The sequence below is a fragment of the Scheffersomyces amazonensis genome (genome assembly GCF_036850825.1).
Source record: "Scheffersomyces amazonensis strain UFMG-HMD-26.3 chromosome Unknown RJT21scaffold_2, whole genome shotgun sequence".
Classification (NCBI taxonomy): Eukaryota; Fungi; Ascomycota; class Pichiomycetes; order Serinales; family Debaryomycetaceae; genus Scheffersomyces; species Scheffersomyces amazonensis.
In genome coordinates, this window is record NW_027042742.1 from 316,680 (window position 1) to 339,449 (window position 22,770).

Genomic DNA, 22,770 nt, shown 5'->3' on the forward strand with positions numbered 1-22,770 from the left:
AGTTGTGTATGATTTGGTCCTTATTGTTTAAATCAATAACTCAAATCGTATGGCTCAAAATCTGTTCCCTAATTAAGTAAGACGTCAAATGACTTTTTTTTACTGAGCCCTCGTGGGCTCCGCTGACACTCTCTAATAAATAGAATTTCTCGCTAAAATTTCGTAGTTCGGTCATGCGGTTTCCATGGAGTAATTTGTCCGAGCCAAAAAAATATTCTGATCAAAAAATTATACCTACGAATAGAGGTGTAAGCCTATACTGGTGAAGTCGATGACCAGAGATGATATTCGTGTTGGATTATAGTTTACTCCCTCCATCTGACTGAAACCTTGAACAACGCAACGGCTTTTCTTTTTAAATCTTTCGGCCTTAAGTGATCTTTGAAGGCTCTGGGCCACCGATTTTTTTTCTGTAGCAAAATACCGATTCAAACCTAATATACTAATTGGCTCGTGGCTCTTGATGGGTTTACCTATCGAAGGGCGAATTGGCAGGTTTAAGGAGGGAAGTCGTCTAGTAATTTGGTACTAACTTTCTAAAAGTAGAGGAATTGTGTAACTATATAGTAATTTAAGATCTAATAATGTTCTAGGCAGCATAGTGATAAGCTTAGTAATGCCGTAACACATTAAGAAGTTTAGAGTAAATGATAAATGATAAAGATAAGAGCGGCTAAAGTGCCGTAGGTGATACGTTATTAGAACATATCTGTTACATATTTGCACAAATAGGACAATCAGTTTATTTTTATATATACTTTGCAATAAATGTCGAAGAAATTTATACTTCGTAGCATCTCAAAATATTTTTCAGTCAAAACATGAATTACAGGGTTTTTTAATTAATTGTCTTTAATCTCATATGTAATTGAGACCTAACAAAGTAAGTTGGAATAATTTATGAGACAACTACTAACAAATAATGGTTGCAATTTAGACAAAATCTATACACAAAACTGGTAGCGCCACATTGCACATGATCAAAAACGTGACTGTGGTTTCTGCGGAGAAAAATTTCATGTTTTGTTTGCATCAAATTGGAGGGTTGGCCGAGTGGTCTAAGGCGGCAGACTTAAGATCTGTTGGACGGTGTCCGCGCGAGTTCGAACCTCGCATCCTTCATTATTTTTTTTTGCATTTTTTGCATACATTTTGTAGTATTATGAAAAATATTATCAGCCAGGAACTAGATATATAAACATACAGCATTAAGAATTATGGTTAATAATCAACTGTTACAGGTCTTACAAGGCCCGTATGACTCTGAGAACGTGACAAATAAGATTCAATCACTTTTAAATCAAATTCCATTAATATCCAATGCCAATATCATAACAAACTCATCAGACTACACAGGAGATGACATTGTCAGTTCAAGCTTTTATTATACAGCCAACAATTATAATTCAGTTTATGAATTACTTACATCTATTAAGTTAGAAAGAGATGAAAATGTATTCTATGTAAAAGCTATACCATCAGATGTTGTAGTAGTAGATAATTCATTATCATCACTTAATGTTAATCAATTAAGTCTACATAATTCTAAATTAATATTCATCCTTACTGAATCTACATTTCAAACAATTCCAGCATTAACCAATAAAGTTAAAAATTCTCGTACTAGGAAACTTAAACATACTAAAATTGGTCATGGAGCTAAACAATTTGTTAGTTATAATTATCAAATAGATATTGATTTAATTATTGATCATGGTAAGTTCAATATTGAACCTGAAATAGCGTACATTATCAATAAAGAGTTTTCACAAGTTCAAATTGAAGTATCATCTTCATTCACTATTGACTATTTAACTGAATTCGCAAGTGTGCCACAATTTAAACATACTACAATAGATCCTACTACAATTAATCTTCAACCATTTGAATTTAATGATATCAATAATAATCTTGGAGATATTTATGAATATTTTACTTTATTAACACTTAATTCAACAAATCCTCAATTACAATTAACTAATTCTATAGATGATGCGTTATCTTCATATCAGATACCATCATCATCAATTGATACAAACCAATCATCACCATCAGTTCCATTATACAAACACAACATTATTAATGTCAACAGTCACTATATATCCCATACCATTCTATCACAATCCTGGAAACTTTTAAGTCTTCAAACATCTGGCATACACGTTATTATCTATCGAGATACTAAAGACAATACATTCGTATTTGAAGCTCGATAGAGGTAATAAATTAATAGTTAATAAATTTAATAAAATATATTTTATATTTCGTTGTAGATACTAGTTACTCGTAATAAATTATATATACAAAAATAAGAGTAAGACACAGGAAGAAAAGAAGGAAAGGATTATATACAAGAATCAAAACCATATGTAGTTGTGGGGGGTGGGGGGGCAGATAATATTGTTGCCAATATTCCTTTTCCATTTTTTTTTTAATGTTTTTTTAATTTTTATTAAGTCAAGTCAGTCATAGCCTCGAAAGATTTCCTCTAGGGGGAGATTAGACATAGTACCAGCAAATGCGTCTCCATCCAAACTAGGTAAAAAGCTATCGAGATCAATTCCTGAAGTAAACATAGGAGTAAAGCCTGCTAAATTTGAAGAATCTGTTAAATTATTAATTACTGGAGCAGTTGCACCATTCATTGTAGCATTATAAGTAGGTACATCATTTATATTAGTAGTTGGATTAGGATTACTTTCATTAAAATTCTTCATTGACATCATTTGAATCCAAATTGAATCCACCTGATCATTTGGCATAAATTCATCTACATTATCAAGTGAAGAACTTGAACCAATTGATGCAGCTGAAGGTGGACCTCTAGTTCTACTATAATCTGAAAAATCCATAGAATTTCGACTTTCAGAATCAGTAGCAGTCGTATAAAATGTATTATTATTGCCTGATACATTTCCTGATGGACTATCAGCATAATGTCTTGATCCATTAACAATACTTTCACTCTTTGAAGGTTCTCTAAATGTATTAGGTCTACCTTCAGTTTCCTTTCTTGTTTTTTTATGTTCTTTAACTTTAAAAAGAGCACTTTCTAAAATACTTGCCATTTCTTCTAACATAGCAGTATTAAAAACAATTCCAGATTGAGCTGCCGGAGGTTTAAATTGATTAATAAAATCATTTGAAGCTAATAATGTTGATAAAAAATTATGAGCTTTAGTAATTCTCCAAGCATAATAATAACGATGACTTAATCTAGCAATTGATTCTCTAAATACATTAGTACATTTTTCAATTAATGAACAAACTCGTTTAAGACAATCAAAATGAATTTTATACTTAATATCTTTTGCTAATTTTGATGAATGTTCATAATGACTTTCTAATTCATGAATTGCTAATCTTAATCTAACGGCAATTGACATTAATACAATACAAGATTTATGAGTTACCAGTTCAAATGATGGAGTAATAGTTAAATCTGTTGAATTTTTAAATATAACTTCTGAACGATCAAGAAATTCAAAATAAAATGGCATTAAATCATGAATAGTTATAACAAAAATCTTTTTTAAATAAAAGAATGCTAAATCAGAATTCCCCTTTCTTTCATAATAATTAAATATATGAAAAAAAATTGAAACCATAAAGAAATTAGATGTAAAATGAACTTTCATTTTAACAGTTTGACTAGAAATTTCACTTCTTGATAAACTTTCATTATTAAAAAAGATTTCCGTTAAATTTTCTGATTCAAGTACAAATTTATTTTCCATAAAATCCAATTTTTCAGTTAATTCAGTTAATTTAACTTTACCTCGAACATTTGTAATCATTTTCATCATATCAGCTAATGCATCAAATACATTACCAAATTTACTAATATTTGCAACTGTTTGCTTTTCAAGTTCCACATCAATTACATTTTCATTTCCTGGAACATAATAAGGCAATTTAGTATCAAAACTATTAATATCAATACTTAATGGAGTTCCAACTGCCATTGCATTATTAACATCAAATACTAATATCATATACCACATTTTTCTTCCTAAATTATTCATTTTTTCATCATTACATTGATCAGGAAAATTATCTGGATCACGATTTAATCCAAGTGATATAGCCATTTGTACTAACATTGCATTAAATACAAGTGCATCACCTCCATCTGATCCATCTCCATCTTCTGGTGCATAACAATGATATATACGAGTATATAATGCCAATTGCATAATTTCCATATTAATTGGTCTAGTTAAATTAAATTGATTAAGACAAGTTTGTGCTATATCAATACAATCAAGATTAACTGGATTATTAAGTAAATATTTAATTTCTTGAGCTCGAGGTGATGGATCATTAGTTTGTAATTTTGCTTCATTAATTGATGCAACATTTGTAAATAATGTAAGATATGATAATCTAATAACTAATAAAAGCATACCTAAAGTTGCAAAATCTAATTTTTTATTAACTTTAACTTGAACTCTTGTTTCATCATTATGAGTATTTTCATAACCAATTAATTTTTGAACCTTTTCTTTAAATACAACTTCATCAATTAATGGAATAGCAGTATATAAATGAGTAAAATATCGTCTATAAAGTAACCATATAGCCTTTTGTTTAGGTAATACAAGTTGAATCTTTTCTGCAAGAGCCATTTCTTCTGAGAATCCTCCTTCAAAAAATGAAATTCCTAAACTTTTAGCTTTGGCTGCAAGTCCATCACGAAAGATTTTTACATCTTCTTCTGATCTTTTACCTTCTAATTTTACTGAAGTTGATTTTCTTCTTCCATCATCGGAATTAATATTAATATTATTAATATTACTATTATTATTAATAATATTATTATTATTAGACAGTTTTGGATCATCAGTATTGATGGCGGAATTTACAGCAGATCCACAAATACCACCTAAATTCATTCCAGTAACTTCATCATCTTCTCCACTATAAGGTTTAACATCTTGAAGTCCTTCTTCAATTGATACTTTTTGAGTAAAATGACGATCCATTACATTTGGTTTATTATTAGAATTTAACATAGCATTATTAAAAAAATTTAATTTTAATGCTTTACCACTTTTTAATACATGAAGATAATTCCATAATTTAGAACCTATTGTATCAGTCTTTATAAGAGTTATCCAAGATAATGGACCAAAATTTTTTCTACGAATATCATCTCGTCCAAGTACTGATGTATAACCCTCATAAAAATTTATTGTATCATTTGGTGAAGCTACTGGATTTACTCCTATAAGATTTTTAAAACTTGTAAAATCTGGTTTTTCAGGAGTATATGAATTAGAATTACTATCACTATTGTTATTGTTATTGTTATTATTGTTATTATAATGATTAGAAGGTGGTGATGGTTGTATTGAATTTGATTGTTGTTGTAATGGAGGAGGTACATAACTTCCCTTTTGAGAGATTCCATAATTAACTCTCTTTCTAGCTTGAACAGATTCTTCTAATGATCTCAACTTTTCTTTAAGTTGAAATAATTGATCTTGAACCAACAGTTCTGCTGATTGAGATATTCCATTACTATTATGATCATTATATAGTAGGGTTGTTGCTGTAGTTAAAGTATTTGAATTTAAATTTATATCATCATTAGGATATTGACCTTGTTCATAATATCGACAAAACTTATTCCCATATTTAACACAAGTTGAACAAGGATTACCGAGATCACATTTAACTTTTCTTCGTTTACAAAAGTCACAAACTTTAGTAGCTCTGTTTCTTTTCTTGGTAGTGTTATTATTGTTGTTATTGTTATTGTTATTGTTATGGTTGATATTGGTTTTAGATGAATTATTATTATTATTATTATTATTATTGGTAGTGAATGTTATGGAGTTATCGGAGGAGATTTCATTATTTTCATCTAAACTTATAGTGGTAGCGGAAGGTAAAGGCATATGACATCCTTCACCAAAGGGGTCAGTATTTGAAGATGATGAAGTGGGTAAGGAAGATGTTGAAGTTCCTGTAGCAGACATGGCTGAAAGTATAGATGATGAAGACGAAGATGAAGTCCGATGAGGTAGAGTTTGGTCCGACATTATAAAATATATATAGTTAATATTAATATTAGTATAGATATAATTTAGCTTAGCCTGGCTTGGGTAAGACTATAGGGGACTCGAAAAAAAAAAAAAGAAATAATAATAGCAATAAGTATGATGACCTTATTAGGGGAATAATTCCCTTTTGCTAGCAAATTAGGTAGCAAGTACCAAATGGAATGAGTCGAGCGAAAAACGGACTGAACTATTAATAAATAGAAATAAATAAATTTCTATCTAGAGTATGTAAGTACGAGTAGAAACGGCTGGTGGCAATATATTTATAGTTAACTATTAGTATCACCGGTAGGTTTATGATTAGTAAAAAGGGATCCATTTACGGTAAGAGATTTATTGTATTGTCTTTGTGGTGCTTTAGAGGAATTTGCCATCAGAATTCCAGGACAAATGCAGTGCGGAGGCTAGGTAATAGTATATAGTAACTTATTACTAGTGAATCACCTCGGTAATAACTCAAAACTATAACTATAGCAATAACTATAAGTCTAAGTTTAACTTTATTCCTAAGTTTAATTATCTCTACATTAACACTACTTTAGTATACTATTTTGTTTTCATAAACTGTTTCATAAGCTGGTCAATATCAAACCTCACTCGCCCACTCGGAAAAATAACCACTGCAACGTCTCCCAACAGTCACTTAAAATAAATGACTCTTTTCTGTATTGTTCATTATTATTTATGTAGCATCTTAAAACTCTATTTAAACTTACGAATTAATCAGTTTGATCTCCTTCTAGCCAATTGCGGTCTCGGATTCAAAGGTCAGTAGTCAGTACCTTTTATTTAGTGGGCTAATACAATGGGTCAGGGCAAGACAGGGCAATGCCGTTTTAATAATTTTTTTATCACCGAGAGAACAAAAGTTAAATCCACGCTTACGAGAATCTATATACCCTTCTGGAATGACACGGCTCTCAATGCAGCTATCGATCTTCTAGCCACCCCTTTTAAATGTTGTGATTATAATTAATAATATTATTATTGTTATTATTATACAACCTCTTATCATTGTATTAATTTTATTATGACTAATTCGTACAAGCATGGCTATGTCATACTATAACTCTTTAAATAAGTTTTCGTCTCGGGTTTACTTCCTTGTTTAAATACGCTTACGTAATTTCTGAATAAGCGCATTAAACAAAATCATGCATGTATTGAAGCCTAGTCCTTTCCGGTACCCCACCAATCACGGCCCTCCTGGTAATAGTTTATTTAGGATTTTTATGCACGAGCTTTATGTCTTGTCAAAGAATATGTGTCAAAAAGTGTCCTTATTATGTCTATTTTTTTACGAGATCCTGCGTCATAGATTTCAAGCGGCGCGACAAACAAAAAAGAATGCGACAAACAAATGAGACAAACAAACTAGACACAACAAAAAAGACAAGACCCACCAGAAAACGACATAACGACATATCTCCTTGTTTCCCCCGGATTCCCGCGACATAAAACGAACAATGGATTATCGTTATCATACACTATACTACCCATATAAATATATAATAAATAATATATAGTAAGATTTTTACTGCAGTATTAACATATTGAACTGGTTGGAAAGTCACATAACTTTAGCATCATGATCCCCGACGAATTTGTACTTCAATTACTCCAACAATCCCTTAGTGATTTGGGATACCCCAAGATTTCTCAGGATTTGGGGGATGCTATAAAGACTAAACGATTATTACTGGCAACTGATTCGAGTTCAAGTTCAAGTTCAAGTTCTAAAATTAAATCCAAGGAAAATCAGCAGGCTCAGATCAATCTTATTAATTGGTTTAATTCTGAATTAAAGGCCGGGAATTATTTAACCATAGAATCTTATTTATTAGCTGTATTACAAAATATTGAATCTGATGCCACAGCTGCTCCTTCATCATCATCATCATCATCATCATCATCAAAAGAAGTGAATTTTCTTGATATTTTAGTAAATACACCTGAACCAAAAGTTACTATACTTGTTATTCTTTATTTAGTAAGAAGGATTTCCTTTATAGAATCTTATATCTTACAATATTCAACTGATTCTCCTCAAGCTTTTATTCAATATCTTTCAGATAGATTAATGCCATTATTAGATGATTTAGCTCCTAAATTACAAGCATCAATTCAACCATATGAAGAGATTAATAATAAAATTAATAATAAAATTAATAATAATAAAATTAATAATAATAATAATAATATTATTAATAATGAAGAAGAAGAATTTAATTATTCTTCAGATAATGAATATAATTTTAATCCAACAATTTCTATGTCTTCATCAACAGCAGATCTTACTATAATTTTTGGTAAACTGATACTTTCAAGTTTAACTAGAGAAAAGGAATCTAATTTATTATTAGGATTATCAATTGATATTGAAAATTTAATTAAATCTTCAAATGATTCAGTAACAATATCAAATTTTTTATCAAAATATTTATTTAATTTATCAAATCTTTTTAAATTAAATAAAGATAATACAAATAATATTGAAACAAATTTATCTGAAGATATTATATTTACAATTAGATCAACCCTTATTGAAAGAATTTTAGATAAAATTTTTAAACTTAATGATAAACTTAAATCTTTTGATCAAGTATATAATATACCTCAAAATTATCTTAAACGATTAATTGATCTTGCTAATACTTATCAAAAACAACAAAATCCTTATTATTTACCTCCAAGAACAAAATTTGATCGAGAACAAAATATTGATCTTGATCTTGATCCTTTCTTAATTGGTACATCTTCAGGATTAAATTCAAATTCTAAACATTTAAATCATTTCTTTAAATCAACTTTTTTCCCAAATAAACTTTATCATACATTAACTTATCATTCAGAAGAAGTTTGGTTTACAAAATTTTCTCCTCTGGGTAGATTTATGATAAGTGGATCACTTGATGAGAAATTAATTATTTATGATGTAATTAATAATTTTAAAGTTTTAAAAATTTTGCAACCAACTGCTGCTTTAGATAATGAAGTATTTGTACCATTTTCTTCAAAACCTGCCAGTGAAAAATCTAAAGCAGTAATTTATTGTTGTTGGGATCCTCAAGAAAGATATTTAGTTAGTTGTTGTTTAGATACGGTAGTTCGAGTTTGGTATATTGGAGGTATTCATAATTTAATTGGTAAACGAAGTAGGAAAGAATCAGTTATAACTGGTACTGGTGCCACCACCACCACCACCACCACCAATACTACGGATAATAATAATGAATTTAAATTAGTATCATGTTTTACATTAGGTCAAGAAATTAAAACATGGACTTGTGAATTCTTACCTACTTCATCAAATCTTGCTCGACCTCATTTTATAATAGGATCTCCTGATAAAGTCTTAAAGGGATTTGATGTAGATGGAGTTGAATTATTTGATTTTTATGCGAATATTGAAGATGATGAAGATGAAGATGAAGAAGAAGATGATGATGAAGATAAAGAAAAAGATGGTAATAATGGTGGTAATAAAAAAATTGAAGATAAAGAAGGAGATATTCAAATGAGAGATGAAACTGAAGATACAAATAGTACTACAACTACTAATGGTAATGGTAAATCTAAAACTAAATTTGATAAATCTTCATCATTAATTAAAAGTAAACTTGAAAATAAATTTAATAGAATTAATGATATAACCATTACTCCCGATGGGAAATTTTTAATTACTGCTGATAGTGACCATAAACTTCATTTTTATAAAATTCCTAATCTTTTAAGTCCAGAATCTACTACAAAACGGATTGCTTCAATAACTTTATCTGGTAGACTTACATCATGTTCAATATCTAAAACTGGGAAATTTTTACTTATATCTTGTGCACCCGAAGAATTACAAGTTTGGGATATTTCTGGTCTTAATACAGGAGATTATGCTCCAATACTTTATCGAAGATATTTTGGTCATTCTCAAAGTGGTTATATTATTAGATCAGCTTTTGGATATTTAGTTGAAGATGAAGATGAAGAACAAATAATTCTTACTGGTTCAGATACTGGTTATATATATTTCTTTAAATTACATACGAGTCAATTAATTACTCGAGTTAAAGGTCATGATGGTTTATGTAATTGTGTGGATTGGAATCGATTTGGTAAACGAGCCACTATAAATTCAGTTGATTTAGGTAAATTATGGAGTTCTGTTGGTGATGATAATTTAGTAAAGATATGGGGTCCATTTTAGGATTTGCTACAGTAATTACTAATTAGTAGTTAATACTATGTATGTATTTACTTCATATTCAATATAAGCCTACAAACAGTAACAGTAACAGTAACAGTAATAAGGAGTAAGGGTAAAAATGATCATGTATCATGATTATAATTATAATTATAATTCATCATGGTCAACATCTTCTTCTTCTACTTCTTCAGCATCATCATTTTTAGCACTTTCTTCAGCAACTTCATCATCTTCTTCAGTAATACCTTCTTCAACAACTCCCTTAGCTTCTTGTAATTCTCTACCATCAATACCTAATGAACCATTTTCTTTAATAAAATCAATTAATGGTTCTAATTCTCTTGGACCTTTATAAAAGACTGGAATTCTTAAACCAGTTTGTTCATCAATTTCTCCATTAGCAGGATATAATACAATGGTTGGATAACCTTCAATTGTAAATGGAATAGTAACATCATTATTAGTAAAATCAAGATCAGCAACAACAACTTTAGCATCAGGTTTATTAGAATCATAAATACCAGCTAATTCTTCCCAAATTGGAGCTAAAGAAATACAATGTCCACACCATGGAGCATAATATTTAACAAAGATATCCTTTGAAACATCCAGTAAAATTTCTTGATGATTATGAGCAACTAATTTACGAACAGGATTTTCAGCAATTTCTTCTTCATTTGGTAATTTTTCTGATTTAATATTTGGACTTAAATCTCCTGCAACATAATCAGAAACAAATTGTTGAATTTGTTCAAAAGTTGGACCATTTGGATTTTCAATTTGATCAATTCCATATTTTTTATTATTAACAACATCTTGAATTGCAAATAATGGAATAATATCAGGATTCATATTAATCATTTCTGCATGTTTAGCAAATTGTGAAGCATCTAAACCAACAAAATTAATTCTTCCCTTATATAATTTACCTAAAGCAGCAAATTTATCAGCAACAGCAGCTCTTTCTTCTTCAGTATTATAAAAATAATAAGCTAATGGTAAAGGAGATTCCATATAACGCATATAAGTATCTCTATTAATATCACCAAAATAAGGAATTGCAGCAGTTGAAACAAATTCAGTAAGGAAATTTTTAGTTATTTCTTCTAAATTATCATAAGCAAGTACATTAACATCATCATAAGCTCCTGGATGAATAACAAGAATTGTAACAGATTTATCTGATAATTTAGCATTAACTTGTCTATTTAATTTTTTAATTTGATCTTTATCAGAAATAGTTACAAATAAATGATCTTTTCTCTTATATTTAGCAACTTGTTCATAAGTTACATTTAATTGAGAATCATTTTCTGGATTAATAAGAATAACAAATGGTTTAGTTTGTTGATCTAAAGTTTCCATTAATAAATCAAAAGTTTCAAAACTTCTAACACTTGGTAAAGATTGTTGAATCATATAATCAACCATACCTTCAGCTTCTCTTGGACCTTCATAATCTTGAATAGTTTCCATTTGACCTTCCCTATAAATTTTTAAAGTTGGATAACCTCTAATACCTTGTTGAGAACATAATAATTCTTCTTCAACACAATCAACTTGAACTAATTTAATATTTGGATTTGTTTCATTTAATAAATTAGCAGCTTTTGAATATTCTGGTCCCAACATTTTACAATATCCACACCATGGAGCAAAGAATTCTGCTAAAACTATTGGATTTTCATTAAGATAATCTCTAAAATTTTCAATAGTTAATTTAACAACAGCAGAATTTGGATCAGCTGCTGCTTCTCCACTACTTGGTCCACTGGCATTAACTGATACAACAGCTAAAAGAGTTGCTAAAATATTAGTAGAAAATTTCCAAAATTTCATAGTAGCTTTTTAATTTACTGCTTTATAAATTAAATAAATTTAATTCGTAATCGTAATGGTATTAACGAATATTTATAACTTTATATAGTTTTATGTATGTTGAGCTTATTAGTAATTTAATTTTAATTTTTCACTAATCGGTTTTACCAGCGTGTTCAATTGTCCAAAAGCCGCGAGCCGGTCGGTCTGCCTGCAGGGGGCGACAGTGAGGGCGACAGAGTTGGGCGAGGGAATGGGTGCTGGGCGTGGGTGGCACAGACTGCAAATTATTATTTGCGCGCGCTTAGTTTACGTCATTAACTATGTCATTATATGCTTAACTATATTTTTATATGCTTAACTAAAAATATTTTTACACTATCTGCTTAGGCCCTTATTCTCTACATATGATCTTTATTATTAAGATAGTCTGATGGTATCGTACCTTGGTTCTGAATCACGAAACTTAATTACCAGATTCCATAAACTAACCACAAGACTCCAAAACTTAACAATCAGACTCCAAAACCTAACTCCCAACGATACTGCAATAACTGTAATTATAAATCCCCAACTTAATGAGGCCTGATCTCCATACCAAAATTGCCAACATAAAAACCATTTTAATTTATCTAAATTACTTTGCAATGCTTTACCATCAATACCTAACCCTCCTTTCTCTTTAATAAATGTAAGAAGTAAATCTAACTTAATCTTACCGTCATATGGAACGGGTTTTCTCAATCCTGTCTGTTCATCAATTTCTCCATTAGCAGGATATAGAAACACATCATCAATGGATCCAATGATTCTAAGACTGGATGGAATGTTTGTAATAGGATTTTCAAATCTATTTATTTGAGCCACAATGACTTGTGAATCTGGTCTATTAGATTCAAATAAAACTGCCAATTGGTTCCACACGGCCCTTAGTTTCTGATTAGTATACAGACCATGATATATAACAATAATATCCTTAGAAACATCTTGAATAATGGCATCATGAGTAAGACTTACAAGTTTAACAATAGCGGATTGACTGATTTCTAATTCGGTTGGAATATCTTCCGTTAAAACACTTGGAGATAAATTCCCTGCCATATAATCATTAATAAATGATTCAATAGTTGCAATTGATGGACCATTAGGATTTTCATATTGATTAACAACATATTGTTTCGCTTGAAGTGTTTCCTTCAAATCAAATATCCCAAATGCTGGACGAATTCGACTATCCATATGTCTATTATAAACTGTGAAGAGAATTCCCTCCATCTGTTTAAAGGTAGTAGCATTCATAGCATAAAGTCGAAATTTTCCCTTGTATTGCTTCCCTAATAGAGTCAAATCTTTCATAACTGAATTTAATTCTTGTTCATTATTATGAATATATATCCCACTTGGAACTAAGAAAAGGCTAGCAAATGCATCATCATCAAAATTAGCTTCCTTAACGATAGCAAATGGAGGAACCGTTGCCTCTCTAATCTTATATAATAGTTCAATAAATTCACCTGTTTCTAACAATACCTCCTTAGCATCATCAAATTCATTAGGGTGAATTACCATTATACTAGTCTTTTTGTCCGACAAGTCTGCACTCACAATTTCATTTAATTTCTTGATATGTTCTTTATCCTTGACTTCGTAGAATGCATTTTGCCCAAACCTTCTCCTTGAAGCATCTTTAAATTGTCCATGCAATTTGCCATCATCATCTGGATTAATTAATACAGCAAATGGTGTAGTTTGCTCTTTCATTGAATTTATTAATTCATTGTATTGAGCAAACATCTTAATTAACGGCAATTTATGTTCAATAATAGACTGTACAATGGACAGACTGTTTAGTTTTGTATTCAAAGATTCAGAATCATTCATATCTCCATTTCTGATAATTCTGAATTGTGGATAGAAGAAGCTAATCTTATGATCTATACATAGCTGCTTTTCCGTTTCACAATTAACTTGCGCCATTTTAATTTGAATTTGTTCTTGCTTCCCTTGAAGTATATCGGCAGCTTCATAAAATGTACGCAAATGCTTCTGCGAGAAAGATTTTGAATCAAAAAAATAAGCTACGACCAAATCATTTTCATTAAGGAATGTTTGAAAATTATCAGCAGTTAATTCAGTTACTGTTGAGATTGATTCGATAGTTTGACCATAGGAAATAGAAACTGCAGAAACAACAAAGTGTGCAGCAAAAGTTAAACCTCTTAACCTCATTCAATTGTTATTCTAGTAAGAATACCAGATTGGAATGAATTTTAATTGATGCAATATGGACTTAATTTAGTATCTCACTCGCACTCTAGATATAAATGAAAAACAATCAAATATGATTAGTAGTTCATTTCCATATGGTAGAATGCGCACCAGATTTGGACAATTCCGAATTTCGACGTAAAAATAAAGTTAAAAATAGAAGTAAATTAAAAATAATATCGCTTAAAATGTATATACTTATATAGAGTCTTCAGACTTTCTTAAATAATTGTTTAATCATGGATTTATAAAGAATGGAAATTTAAACCATTGAAAGTTTAGAAACTTTGGGAGTATTGATCCTTGAACAGCCTTTATATTCTGTAGTACTCTACCATCAATACCTAACCCTCCATTTTCTTTAATAAATTCTACTAAAGATTCCAAATCTTTATCACCTTCATATAAAATTGGTACTCTTAAACCCGTAATTTCATCAATTTCTCCATTAGCAGGATAGAAAAGTAGAGTCAATCCCCGATTATATAATCGGGCTTTGGAATCAATATCATTCATAAAGGGATTAATGACAGCTATAATGACCTTAGCATTTGGCTTGTTAGAATTATAAATAGATGCCAACTTTTTCCAGATTGGTATAAAATCATTACAGTAACGGCATAATGCATCATTATATGCAACAAATACATCCTTTGACATATCTCTAATCATTTCATTATAATTGTAACCGACTAATTTAACAATTGGATTTGCTGCAACTTCCTCCTTAGTTGGTAAACTTTCAGATATATATAACTTCTTATTCATAAAATCCTCTATGAATGATTCAATCTTAGCAAATGGGGGACCATTTAAATATTCATATTGATTCATACGATGAAAAGAATTACTCCTTTGATTAGGCTTCCGTTCAGCTTGAATAATAAAGGCAGGAAGAATATCAAGATCCATATCGATACGGCTCATCCTGCTTCCCTTAAAAACTGTGAATAATATTTGGCTATCATACTTTTTAGCCAATCTTCTAAATTCTTTCATTGCAATATCTTTTTGTTCAGATGTTTTATAAAAGTATTGTGCTATAGGTAACATAGAGGAACGCATATAGTTGGTTATTTCAGGACTAATATCCTCAATGACATATGGTATTGCTGCTTTGGACACAAATTTATGCAACGAATTTGAATTAATTTCTTGAATATTATTGAAATTGAATTCTCTGACATCATCAAATTCTCCTGGATGTATTAAGATTAAAGAAATTCTCTTGTCTGATAAATTAGCATTTACCTTATTGTTTAATTGTGCTATATGTGTTTTATCAGCAACAGATATAAACGAATAATGTAAATTCTCCATTTCTGCAAACTTAAAGAAAACATCATTTAATCTTTCATCATGAATAGGATTAACAAGAATAACGAAAGGTTCGGACTCAGTTTGAATATAATTATCCAATAATTCATAAGTTTCAAATGTTATAACGGCTGGTAAAGATTTTTTAATCATATAACGACTAATAGTTTGAGCAGTTCTCATATGATTCCATTCTGTATATTCAGCTATATTGCTTTTCGAAACCTTTAAAGTTGGATAGATTCCAATTTCATGTTCTAAACATAATTTTTGTTCTTCGTCACAATCAACTTGTGCCAATTTAATATTTGGATTTGTTTCATTTAATAAATCAGCAGCTTTAGAATATTCCGAACCTAACATTTTACATGTTGTACACCAGGGGGTATAGAATTCAATTAGAACTAAGGGATATTCTTCAAGGAATGAAGTATAATTTGTTGAAGTTAATTTGACTACGGCAGAGTTTGGATCAGCAATAGCACTCAAATTTTGGAAGGGATCTTCTATCATTGGAACTCTTTCAATTCCAGAATAATGAATAAAACTATTTACTTTCCGTGACGCAGGTAATCCATTAGCAGAAACAGATCCAGTTGCATAAGATATTGATCTAGTGGCATAATATTCTGATTCTGATTCAGATACTGGTACAGGTTTATACAACATCGAATAGTCACTGGCATAAGCCATTGAAAGAGTATCAGCTAAGACCAATACTAATAAGCAAGAGAACTTCATCTTTGTTAACTATTAGTATAAATAAAATATATCTACATAAGCTATCTAGTTATTGTTATAGGCATTTATAGGAAAAGCGCATTTAAGGATTAAAATAAAATTATTTGGTGGGAGGTGATGGCATTCTATAAACTGCCTCTCACATAACTAGCCAATAGCAAATAGAATTAGCTATAACCCCCCTTTTACCTTATAACAATTTTTAAGGAGCAGGGTAATATTTTAATATTTAAGGCTAATTTGAAATACTCGCATAAGGCGAGGCGTGATTTAGCGTTTAATAAAATAAAGGATGAAGTCTAAAAATTAGTTTATTGAATGATTATCACTTGACAGCTCGTCATGGTGTCAAACTCTCTATTATTTACACATAATAATTATATATTGTAACCGGTGAATAATCAATATCATATTCCTAAGAATTCCCACCAACTACTCCAGGAATCAAGTTCAACATCATATATATAAGCCATACTATGTCTTAATGAACTTTGTAAATATTGAGGTTGATAATCATAAATAAACATTACTAGAGCCCAAACTAATACAGCGAAATATTTCCAAGATCGACCGTAGATAGCATTCTTTAACTTTAGTTGTTGTTTTGATGTTAAATCATTAAATAATAGTACATCACCTTTAGAATTTCTAAACATTGGTTGTCTAGATTGTAAATAATAATCTAATAATATTTTCCCAACTGCTAACAGTACTCTTGAATAACAGTAAAGTGTAATTTGATGAGTTATACCAGGATGAAAATATGGAAAATGTTGACTATAAACTATCCAAGCACCAAATGCTCCCCCTATGAATTTAGCTAATCTTGTATTTCCTGGTCCTAATAATGTAGGTTGAATTAATAATTTAACAGCTATTTTATAAATCATAGCAAAAGCTGCCAATACTTCAGCATGATTTTTAGTTGCTTTTAATACTGGTTTAAGCCTAGGTAATATAGGACCTGATCTATAAAGTAAATTAATGACCAAAGCATGCAGAAATCTAATTTTACCACCATAAACAATTCCATTTCTAGCAGATCTAAGAGCCTCTAATAGAGGACGATAAAGTGGATTAGTTAAGATAGATGACATAATAATTGATTAGTATTATAAAATTATATGGTTATGTCAATAATTAGTCAACAACGAATTATGGGGTAAGGTTTCTCAGATTTTTAGTGAGATTTTGTAAACGATGTATTTCCGATAGTCTCGGTAAGTTTATATTAGATGTAATTTACACGGAAATGATGTGGAATGACTTAATAAATTGAAGCTATACTTCTTATAATATTATATGTAAATATAGACTAATTGTATGAATTATATCTTGTTTATTAGTAGAGTAAATAGCAATGACTAACTCTAAATACGGAGGTAGAGGGTCAGTAATGCGACAATGTCTCTGGCCCGTGGTCAGTTAGCATGTGACCGGTCCTGCACCGAGCAGGGGGAGTTAAGAATTTGGTGCCTTAGGTTAATGACTTAGCGAAGTGAATAAGTTAATCATTTAATAGCTTAATAGTTCAATAGCTTAGTAACAGTAAGTAACTTAGTAGATAGAGTAGCCAAATACTACAGTTAATTCAATTCTATACTCTTCACTCCATATTGAGTAACTAAGTTATATACTATAATTTATAATAATTTGGACATATTATATTCTATCTTTTTTAACCAGGCAGGTGCGGTATGGATGCATTAATTTTTTTTTACTATATGCCTCACCAAAAACATTTTCATGCCTCTGATTTTCCACTAATCACTACCCACTTTATTATCGTTCTACTTAAGTATTAGTCACTTAAAGTTTATTAAAGAACAATTTTATTGTACTCGGCTGTATATAGTAACATCAGTTTCCACTTGCAGCCTTTTCCAAAACTTTCTGCTTATCTTAGACGTTCTAAACTAACTAATAAGCAAAGAATTGACAGCCAAATCCGACCTTTTACGGCAAATTTCAAAATTTTTCAAAATTTAATTATTGTCGAGAATATTTCCTGAATTCTTTTCATTTGAAAACTACGACCTGTATCCAATCAGATCATAGTCATCGAATTATCCCTAATCTTATATTTCACTAAAGTCAATCCTTCCCATCCCCTCTTTGATTGACTCCCTTAATTTTGTTTGCAGTTTTTGTTACTAGCCATACTAAAAAAAATTTTTTTTACTAGGAAAATTTTTTTGTATCGACATTAACCAGGACTATCAATTTCAATTAACAAGTCAGTATTTCAATAAAAAAACTGATATTATACCCTAATTGGAGTTAGAGAAGATATAAATTAATTATTAGTGATTAAGTGAAAAATTTTTTTTTAAAAAAGAGTCCCATTTTAATCGAATTAATTCATAATGTCGACATCTATCTCGTACGCCAACGTTGCTGCTAAAGGTACTTCTGTTTCAACTGAAACTGATTCAAAATCTGTTAAAGTACCTTCAACTGAATCTTCTCAAGAAATTATTGCTTCTCCTACTAGTTCTGAATCTATTCCAGTTAATTCATCTCCAATTCCTACTTCATCTTCAATTTCAACTTCCACTTCAACTTCAAATTTAGATACTTCAAATGAACCTGTTAGTACTGAAAAATCAAATACTACAACAAATACTACTAAAAAAGAAAAGAAAGTATTACAACCAGCTCCTGTGCCTTCTAAATCTGTTTGGGGTAATCCATCTGGTCATCAATTAAATGGTTCAACTACTGCTCCACCTGCTACTTCTGCTACAACTTCAACTGTAGATGAACAAAAATGGCCAACTCCTACTAAGATAGTAGAAAGTCAATCATCTAATAAATCAAATCAACAAAAATTCATTAAACCAATCACTAATAAATGGGTACCTATAAATGCTAAAGTTGTATTACCAAGTCCTAGAAATTCTAATAATAATACAGGTCATAATAATAATAATAATAATAATAACTCTAAGCAAAATAGAAATAGAAAGAATAAGAATACTTCCTCCTCATCTTCCAATACTAATAATACTACTGAAAATAATGGAAATAATAGTAGGTCAGGTTCTCAAGGTAATCAAAGAAAATCTAATTCAAACAATCAATCATCTAATAATGAATCAAAGAAAGATCAATCATCTAATGTAGTTGAATCTAAAGTTTCTCCTCAAGTTGAAACTAATTCTCCTGTTACTTCTTCGATTAGTACATCATCTCCATCAATATCAGAAGATTCTACTAAGAAATCTACTGTACAAACTTCTAATGCTGCTGCTACTGCTGAAGTTACTACTGAATCATCATCTGATATTCCTCCTGTTTCTGTAGATACTGAATCCACCACTGAATTTATTCCAAAAAATACTTCTAATGCTGCTCCAGAAGAAAATGGAAGTAATGAAACTTCTACTCATCCTTCAAATCAATTTAATAATCAACAACAGTATAATCCTCAATACCAAAAGTATAATAATAATAATAATAATAATAATGGATCTGCTAATCATCAAAAGAATTACAGACGTTATAATAACAATAATAACAATGGTATTGCCAACAATGGTAATAATAATTCCAATAACAATGGTAATTTAAATGTTAATCAATATAATAAAAGATTTAACAATTATAATAATAATCAAATTCCACCTCAAGCTCAACAAAATGGATATTACCATCAACAACAATTTGTTCCAAATCAACCTCCATTTCAACCTTATAATAATAGACAGTTCAGACCTCAAAGAAATTCAAATGGATATAATCGTCATCAAGTTCAAAATGGTGGATATCGTAATGGATCTGTTGGTTTACCACAAATTCCTCAACCAATTATTGGTTATCCACCTCATCTTCTTGGTCAACCACCAATTGCTGTTCAAATCCCACCTCCAATTTCACCAAAGCAAGATCCTCAACAAGCTTTAATTCAACAAATTGATTATTATTTCTCATTAGATAATTTAATTAGAGATATCTTTTTAAGAAAGAATATGGATGAAGAAGGTTGGGTTCCATTAGAATTAATTTTAAATTTTAAGAGAGTTAAAATTATAATTAATGGTATTCAAAATTCATTAGAAAATGAAATTGAAAGTAACAGTATAATATTAGATGCTGTTAAGAAATGTAACAATTTAGAAATTAAATACTTGACTGAACCAGCTCAAGCTGCTAAGGATGTCAAGTTAAGAACTAAGGGAAACTATGAACAATGGTTATTACCAGTTGAAAATTAAGAGAATATATATTCCTCACTATTTTTTTTTTGTGATGGTTTAAAAATGGCCATCTTTTTTTATTTCATTGTTTCAAATTCATTCTTAACGTTAACGTCCTTGCATACTTCATGGTAAGTTTGATTGGATTGGACTATATATTATAGGAATCTTTTATTAATCTATTATGAAGAAAGATAAGTTCAATTACCTTCAAACACCAATCATTTTAATATTAATTGATTATTTAATTATTTGGTTAATTATTTAATTAATTAATTCATTAAATTATATTAATTCAAATTTTATTCCTCCTCTAATAAAATCTAGAACTCTTAAAAGCATAGTCCATATCATATTGAAAAATTAATACTAATAATTTAACGAATTACTGAATTTAAGAGGGTTTAACCAAAACTAATTATCATTTACTATATATATTTTAAAAAAAAAAGAAAATAAAAAGAAAAACTTATTTACAAATTAGATTGGGATGTGACTATAATTATTACGAAAGAAAGATAATCTTAATTAAGATCAATGGATAGATATGATTCCTTTTATTCTAGTGTATATATTTCATCATATCACCTTTCGTTTAGTTTAATTTTTCATAGTAATTTACTATTAACTGTGAAAAATCAACATATTGTCTTATAGATAGTTTCTATTCCATCTTTTCTCTTCCTTACAAAATGAATATATGATTAATAGGAAGAAAATAAAATTTATTGTATTAATATCACTAATAGTAAAAAAGACAGAATAAGCAAAAGAATAAGTATAACTTAAAGATATTTAATTTATTTAATTTATTTAATTTAATATTTGGCCCATTTCCATAATTTTTCACCGGGGTTAACAATTTCATTCTCATTAATACTATAATGAATACCTTTATCAGTACCTTGAGAAGCAATTGTATGTAAATAAAAGAAAATATCTTCATGTTTAGGACCATTTTTAATCTTTTCAAAAAATTCATTTAAAGCTTCTTGAGATGTAACTTGTTTAGTAATTTGTAATTTAGTATTATGATTCTTTTCAAATGTATCAACAATTTGTTGAAAAGTTACTACATCACCAGCAATTCTAACTTTATTTGGTAATTCATTAGGTTTTGAATTAGTTGCAATACTTACAACAGATTTAGCAATATCATCAACAAAGTTTACTGAAATCTTATTAGATAAATCTCCAAAAATTTCTAAAGTTTTAGTATTTGGATCAATTCCAATTTGTTGAACTGCTTCATAAAGATAAGTACCAGGAGCAAAGAAAAATCCAGTAATTATATCAACAGTCTTTATACCTGCTTCTCTAGTAGTTTTAGATTGAATAGTTTTATGACTTAAAAAGTTGGGAATATAGGTATTAACTTTATCAATTTCAACCCCAAATTGAGATGGAATAAATAATTTTGGTTTAGCTCCAACAATAATTTTAGTAACTAAAGCAAATAATTTTGGATCAGAAGCTACTAATTCAATAATAGTATCAACTCCACCATCTTTATTTAATTCTTCAATAATTTTAGGAATATTTTCTTCAGTAATATCTGCTTTAATATATTCAACAGTTTCAGTTGATGGAATATCTCTTCTGGAGAATGCCTTAATTGGGAATTGAACTTTATCCTTAAACAAGTCTGATTGAAGAACATCAAGGATTGGTTGACCCAATGAACCTGAGACTCCGATGATAGCAATAGTAGTTTTAGTCATTTTAATAGTTTATTTAGTTATTTAACAAAGTATATAGAAGCTGATTAGCTGATTTGTTTTGTGATGAGGTTAGAAATTATTCATTCTCATATTTCAGTAAAAATCTACCTGTATTTATATTCAATTAAGAATAACACATATCCACAGTTTCTTATTCAATTCACAGTTTAACACAGGGTATCTCCGCCGTCCGTAAATGGAATTTAACCTCATCTTCTCATCAGTTAATCAGTTCATCATTTTGACTGCAAAATTAGCGGGGATAAACCCAATTGTCTAAAACCCGCACCTACTCAATTAAGCATTTCTACTTGCGCCCTTACCGTAAATTTATCTAAGCACGGTTTTAAGCCGCGTTCAGAAGTTCGGTTGCATTAAATCCGAGTTTTCCATTTGCATCCATCTATTGCAATATGTAGAATTAAGTAATCATGGAA

At 29.6% G+C, this 22,770-nt stretch overlaps 9 protein-coding genes and 1 non-coding gene across 10 annotated transcripts; 4 read left to right on the forward strand and 6 right to left on the reverse strand. All coding sequences in view use genetic code 12, as the record gives it.

Annotated features, from left to right (window-relative positions):
• The first annotated feature begins 1,039 nt into the window (after positions 1-1,039).
• On the forward strand, positions 1,040-1,122 carry RJT21DRAFT_t35. Its single transcript has one exon. It is a non-coding gene; the product is annotated as a tRNA-Leu (tRNA).
• On the forward strand, positions 1,106-2,228 carry RJT21DRAFT_118368 (uncharacterized protein). Its single transcript, XM_064881010.1, has one exon. It carries the CDS (start codon positions 1,218-1,220, stop codon positions 2,214-2,216), a length of 999 nt encoding a protein of 332 aa, XP_064739101.1. The 5' UTR covers positions 1,106-1,217; the 3' UTR covers positions 2,217-2,228.
• Positions 2,229-7,592, reverse strand: ZCF29 (Zcf29p). The gene is made up of 2 exons (XM_064883230.1): positions 7,472-7,592; positions 2,229-5,729 (listed from the first exon to the last, which is right to left on the reverse strand). The coding sequence occupies exons 1-2, from the start codon at positions 7,550-7,552 to the stop codon at positions 2,463-2,465; spliced, it is 3,348 nt and encodes a 1,115-aa protein (XP_064739102.1). The 5' UTR covers positions 7,553-7,592; the 3' UTR covers positions 2,229-2,462.
• A 664-nt stretch (positions 7,593-8,256) lies between these two features.
• Positions 8,257-10,282, forward strand: RJT21DRAFT_118372 (glucose-induced degradation complex subunit). The gene has a single exon (XM_064881011.1). The coding sequence runs from the start codon at positions 8,341-8,343 to the stop codon at positions 10,267-10,269; it is 1,929 nt and encodes a 642-aa protein (XP_064739103.1). The 5' UTR covers positions 8,257-8,340; the 3' UTR covers positions 10,270-10,282.
• PDI1 (protein disulfide isomerase) lies at positions 10,283-12,201 on the reverse strand. Its single transcript, XM_064881012.1, has one exon. The coding sequence runs from the start codon at positions 12,106-12,108 to the stop codon at positions 10,417-10,419; it is 1,692 nt and encodes a 563-aa protein (XP_064739104.1). The 5' UTR covers positions 12,109-12,201; the 3' UTR covers positions 10,283-10,416.
• A 189-nt stretch (positions 12,202-12,390) lies between these two features.
• RJT21DRAFT_118374 (uncharacterized protein) lies at positions 12,391-14,510 on the reverse strand. The gene has a single exon (XM_064881013.1). The coding sequence runs from the start codon at positions 14,314-14,316 to the stop codon at positions 12,508-12,510; it is 1,809 nt and encodes a 602-aa protein (XP_064739105.1). The 5' UTR covers positions 14,317-14,510; the 3' UTR covers positions 12,391-12,507.
• Positions 14,440-16,616, reverse strand: RJT21DRAFT_19192 (Pdi1 protein disulfide-isomerase). The gene has a single exon (XM_064883650.1). It carries the CDS (start codon positions 16,411-16,413, stop codon positions 14,593-14,595), a length of 1,821 nt encoding a protein of 606 aa, XP_064739106.1. The 5' UTR covers positions 16,414-16,616; the 3' UTR covers positions 14,440-14,592.
• A 204-nt stretch (positions 16,617-16,820) lies between these two features.
• On the reverse strand, positions 16,821-17,510 carry RJT21DRAFT_112324 (uncharacterized protein; the record flags this gene model as incomplete). The annotated part of the gene is made up of 1 exon (XM_064880073.1): positions 16,821-17,510. One exon carries the CDS (start codon positions 17,508-17,510, stop codon positions 16,821-16,823), a length of 690 nt encoding a protein of 229 aa, XP_064739107.1.
• A 1,269-nt stretch (positions 17,511-18,779) lies between these two features.
• Positions 18,780-20,630, forward strand: RJT21DRAFT_1766 (uncharacterized protein; the record flags this gene model as incomplete). The annotated part of the gene is made up of 1 exon (XM_064883578.1): positions 18,780-20,630. The coding sequence occupies one exon, from the start codon at positions 18,780-18,782 to the stop codon at positions 20,628-20,630; it is 1,851 nt and encodes a 616-aa protein (XP_064739108.1).
• Positions 20,631-21,030: 400 nt separating this feature from the next.
• Positions 21,031-22,750, reverse strand: RJT21DRAFT_19200 (CIP1 protein). Its single transcript, XM_064883652.1, has one exon. It carries the CDS (start codon positions 22,331-22,333, stop codon positions 21,431-21,433), a length of 903 nt encoding a protein of 300 aa, XP_064739109.1. The 5' UTR covers positions 22,334-22,750; the 3' UTR covers positions 21,031-21,430.
• Between the last annotated feature and the right edge of the window lie 20 nt (positions 22,751-22,770).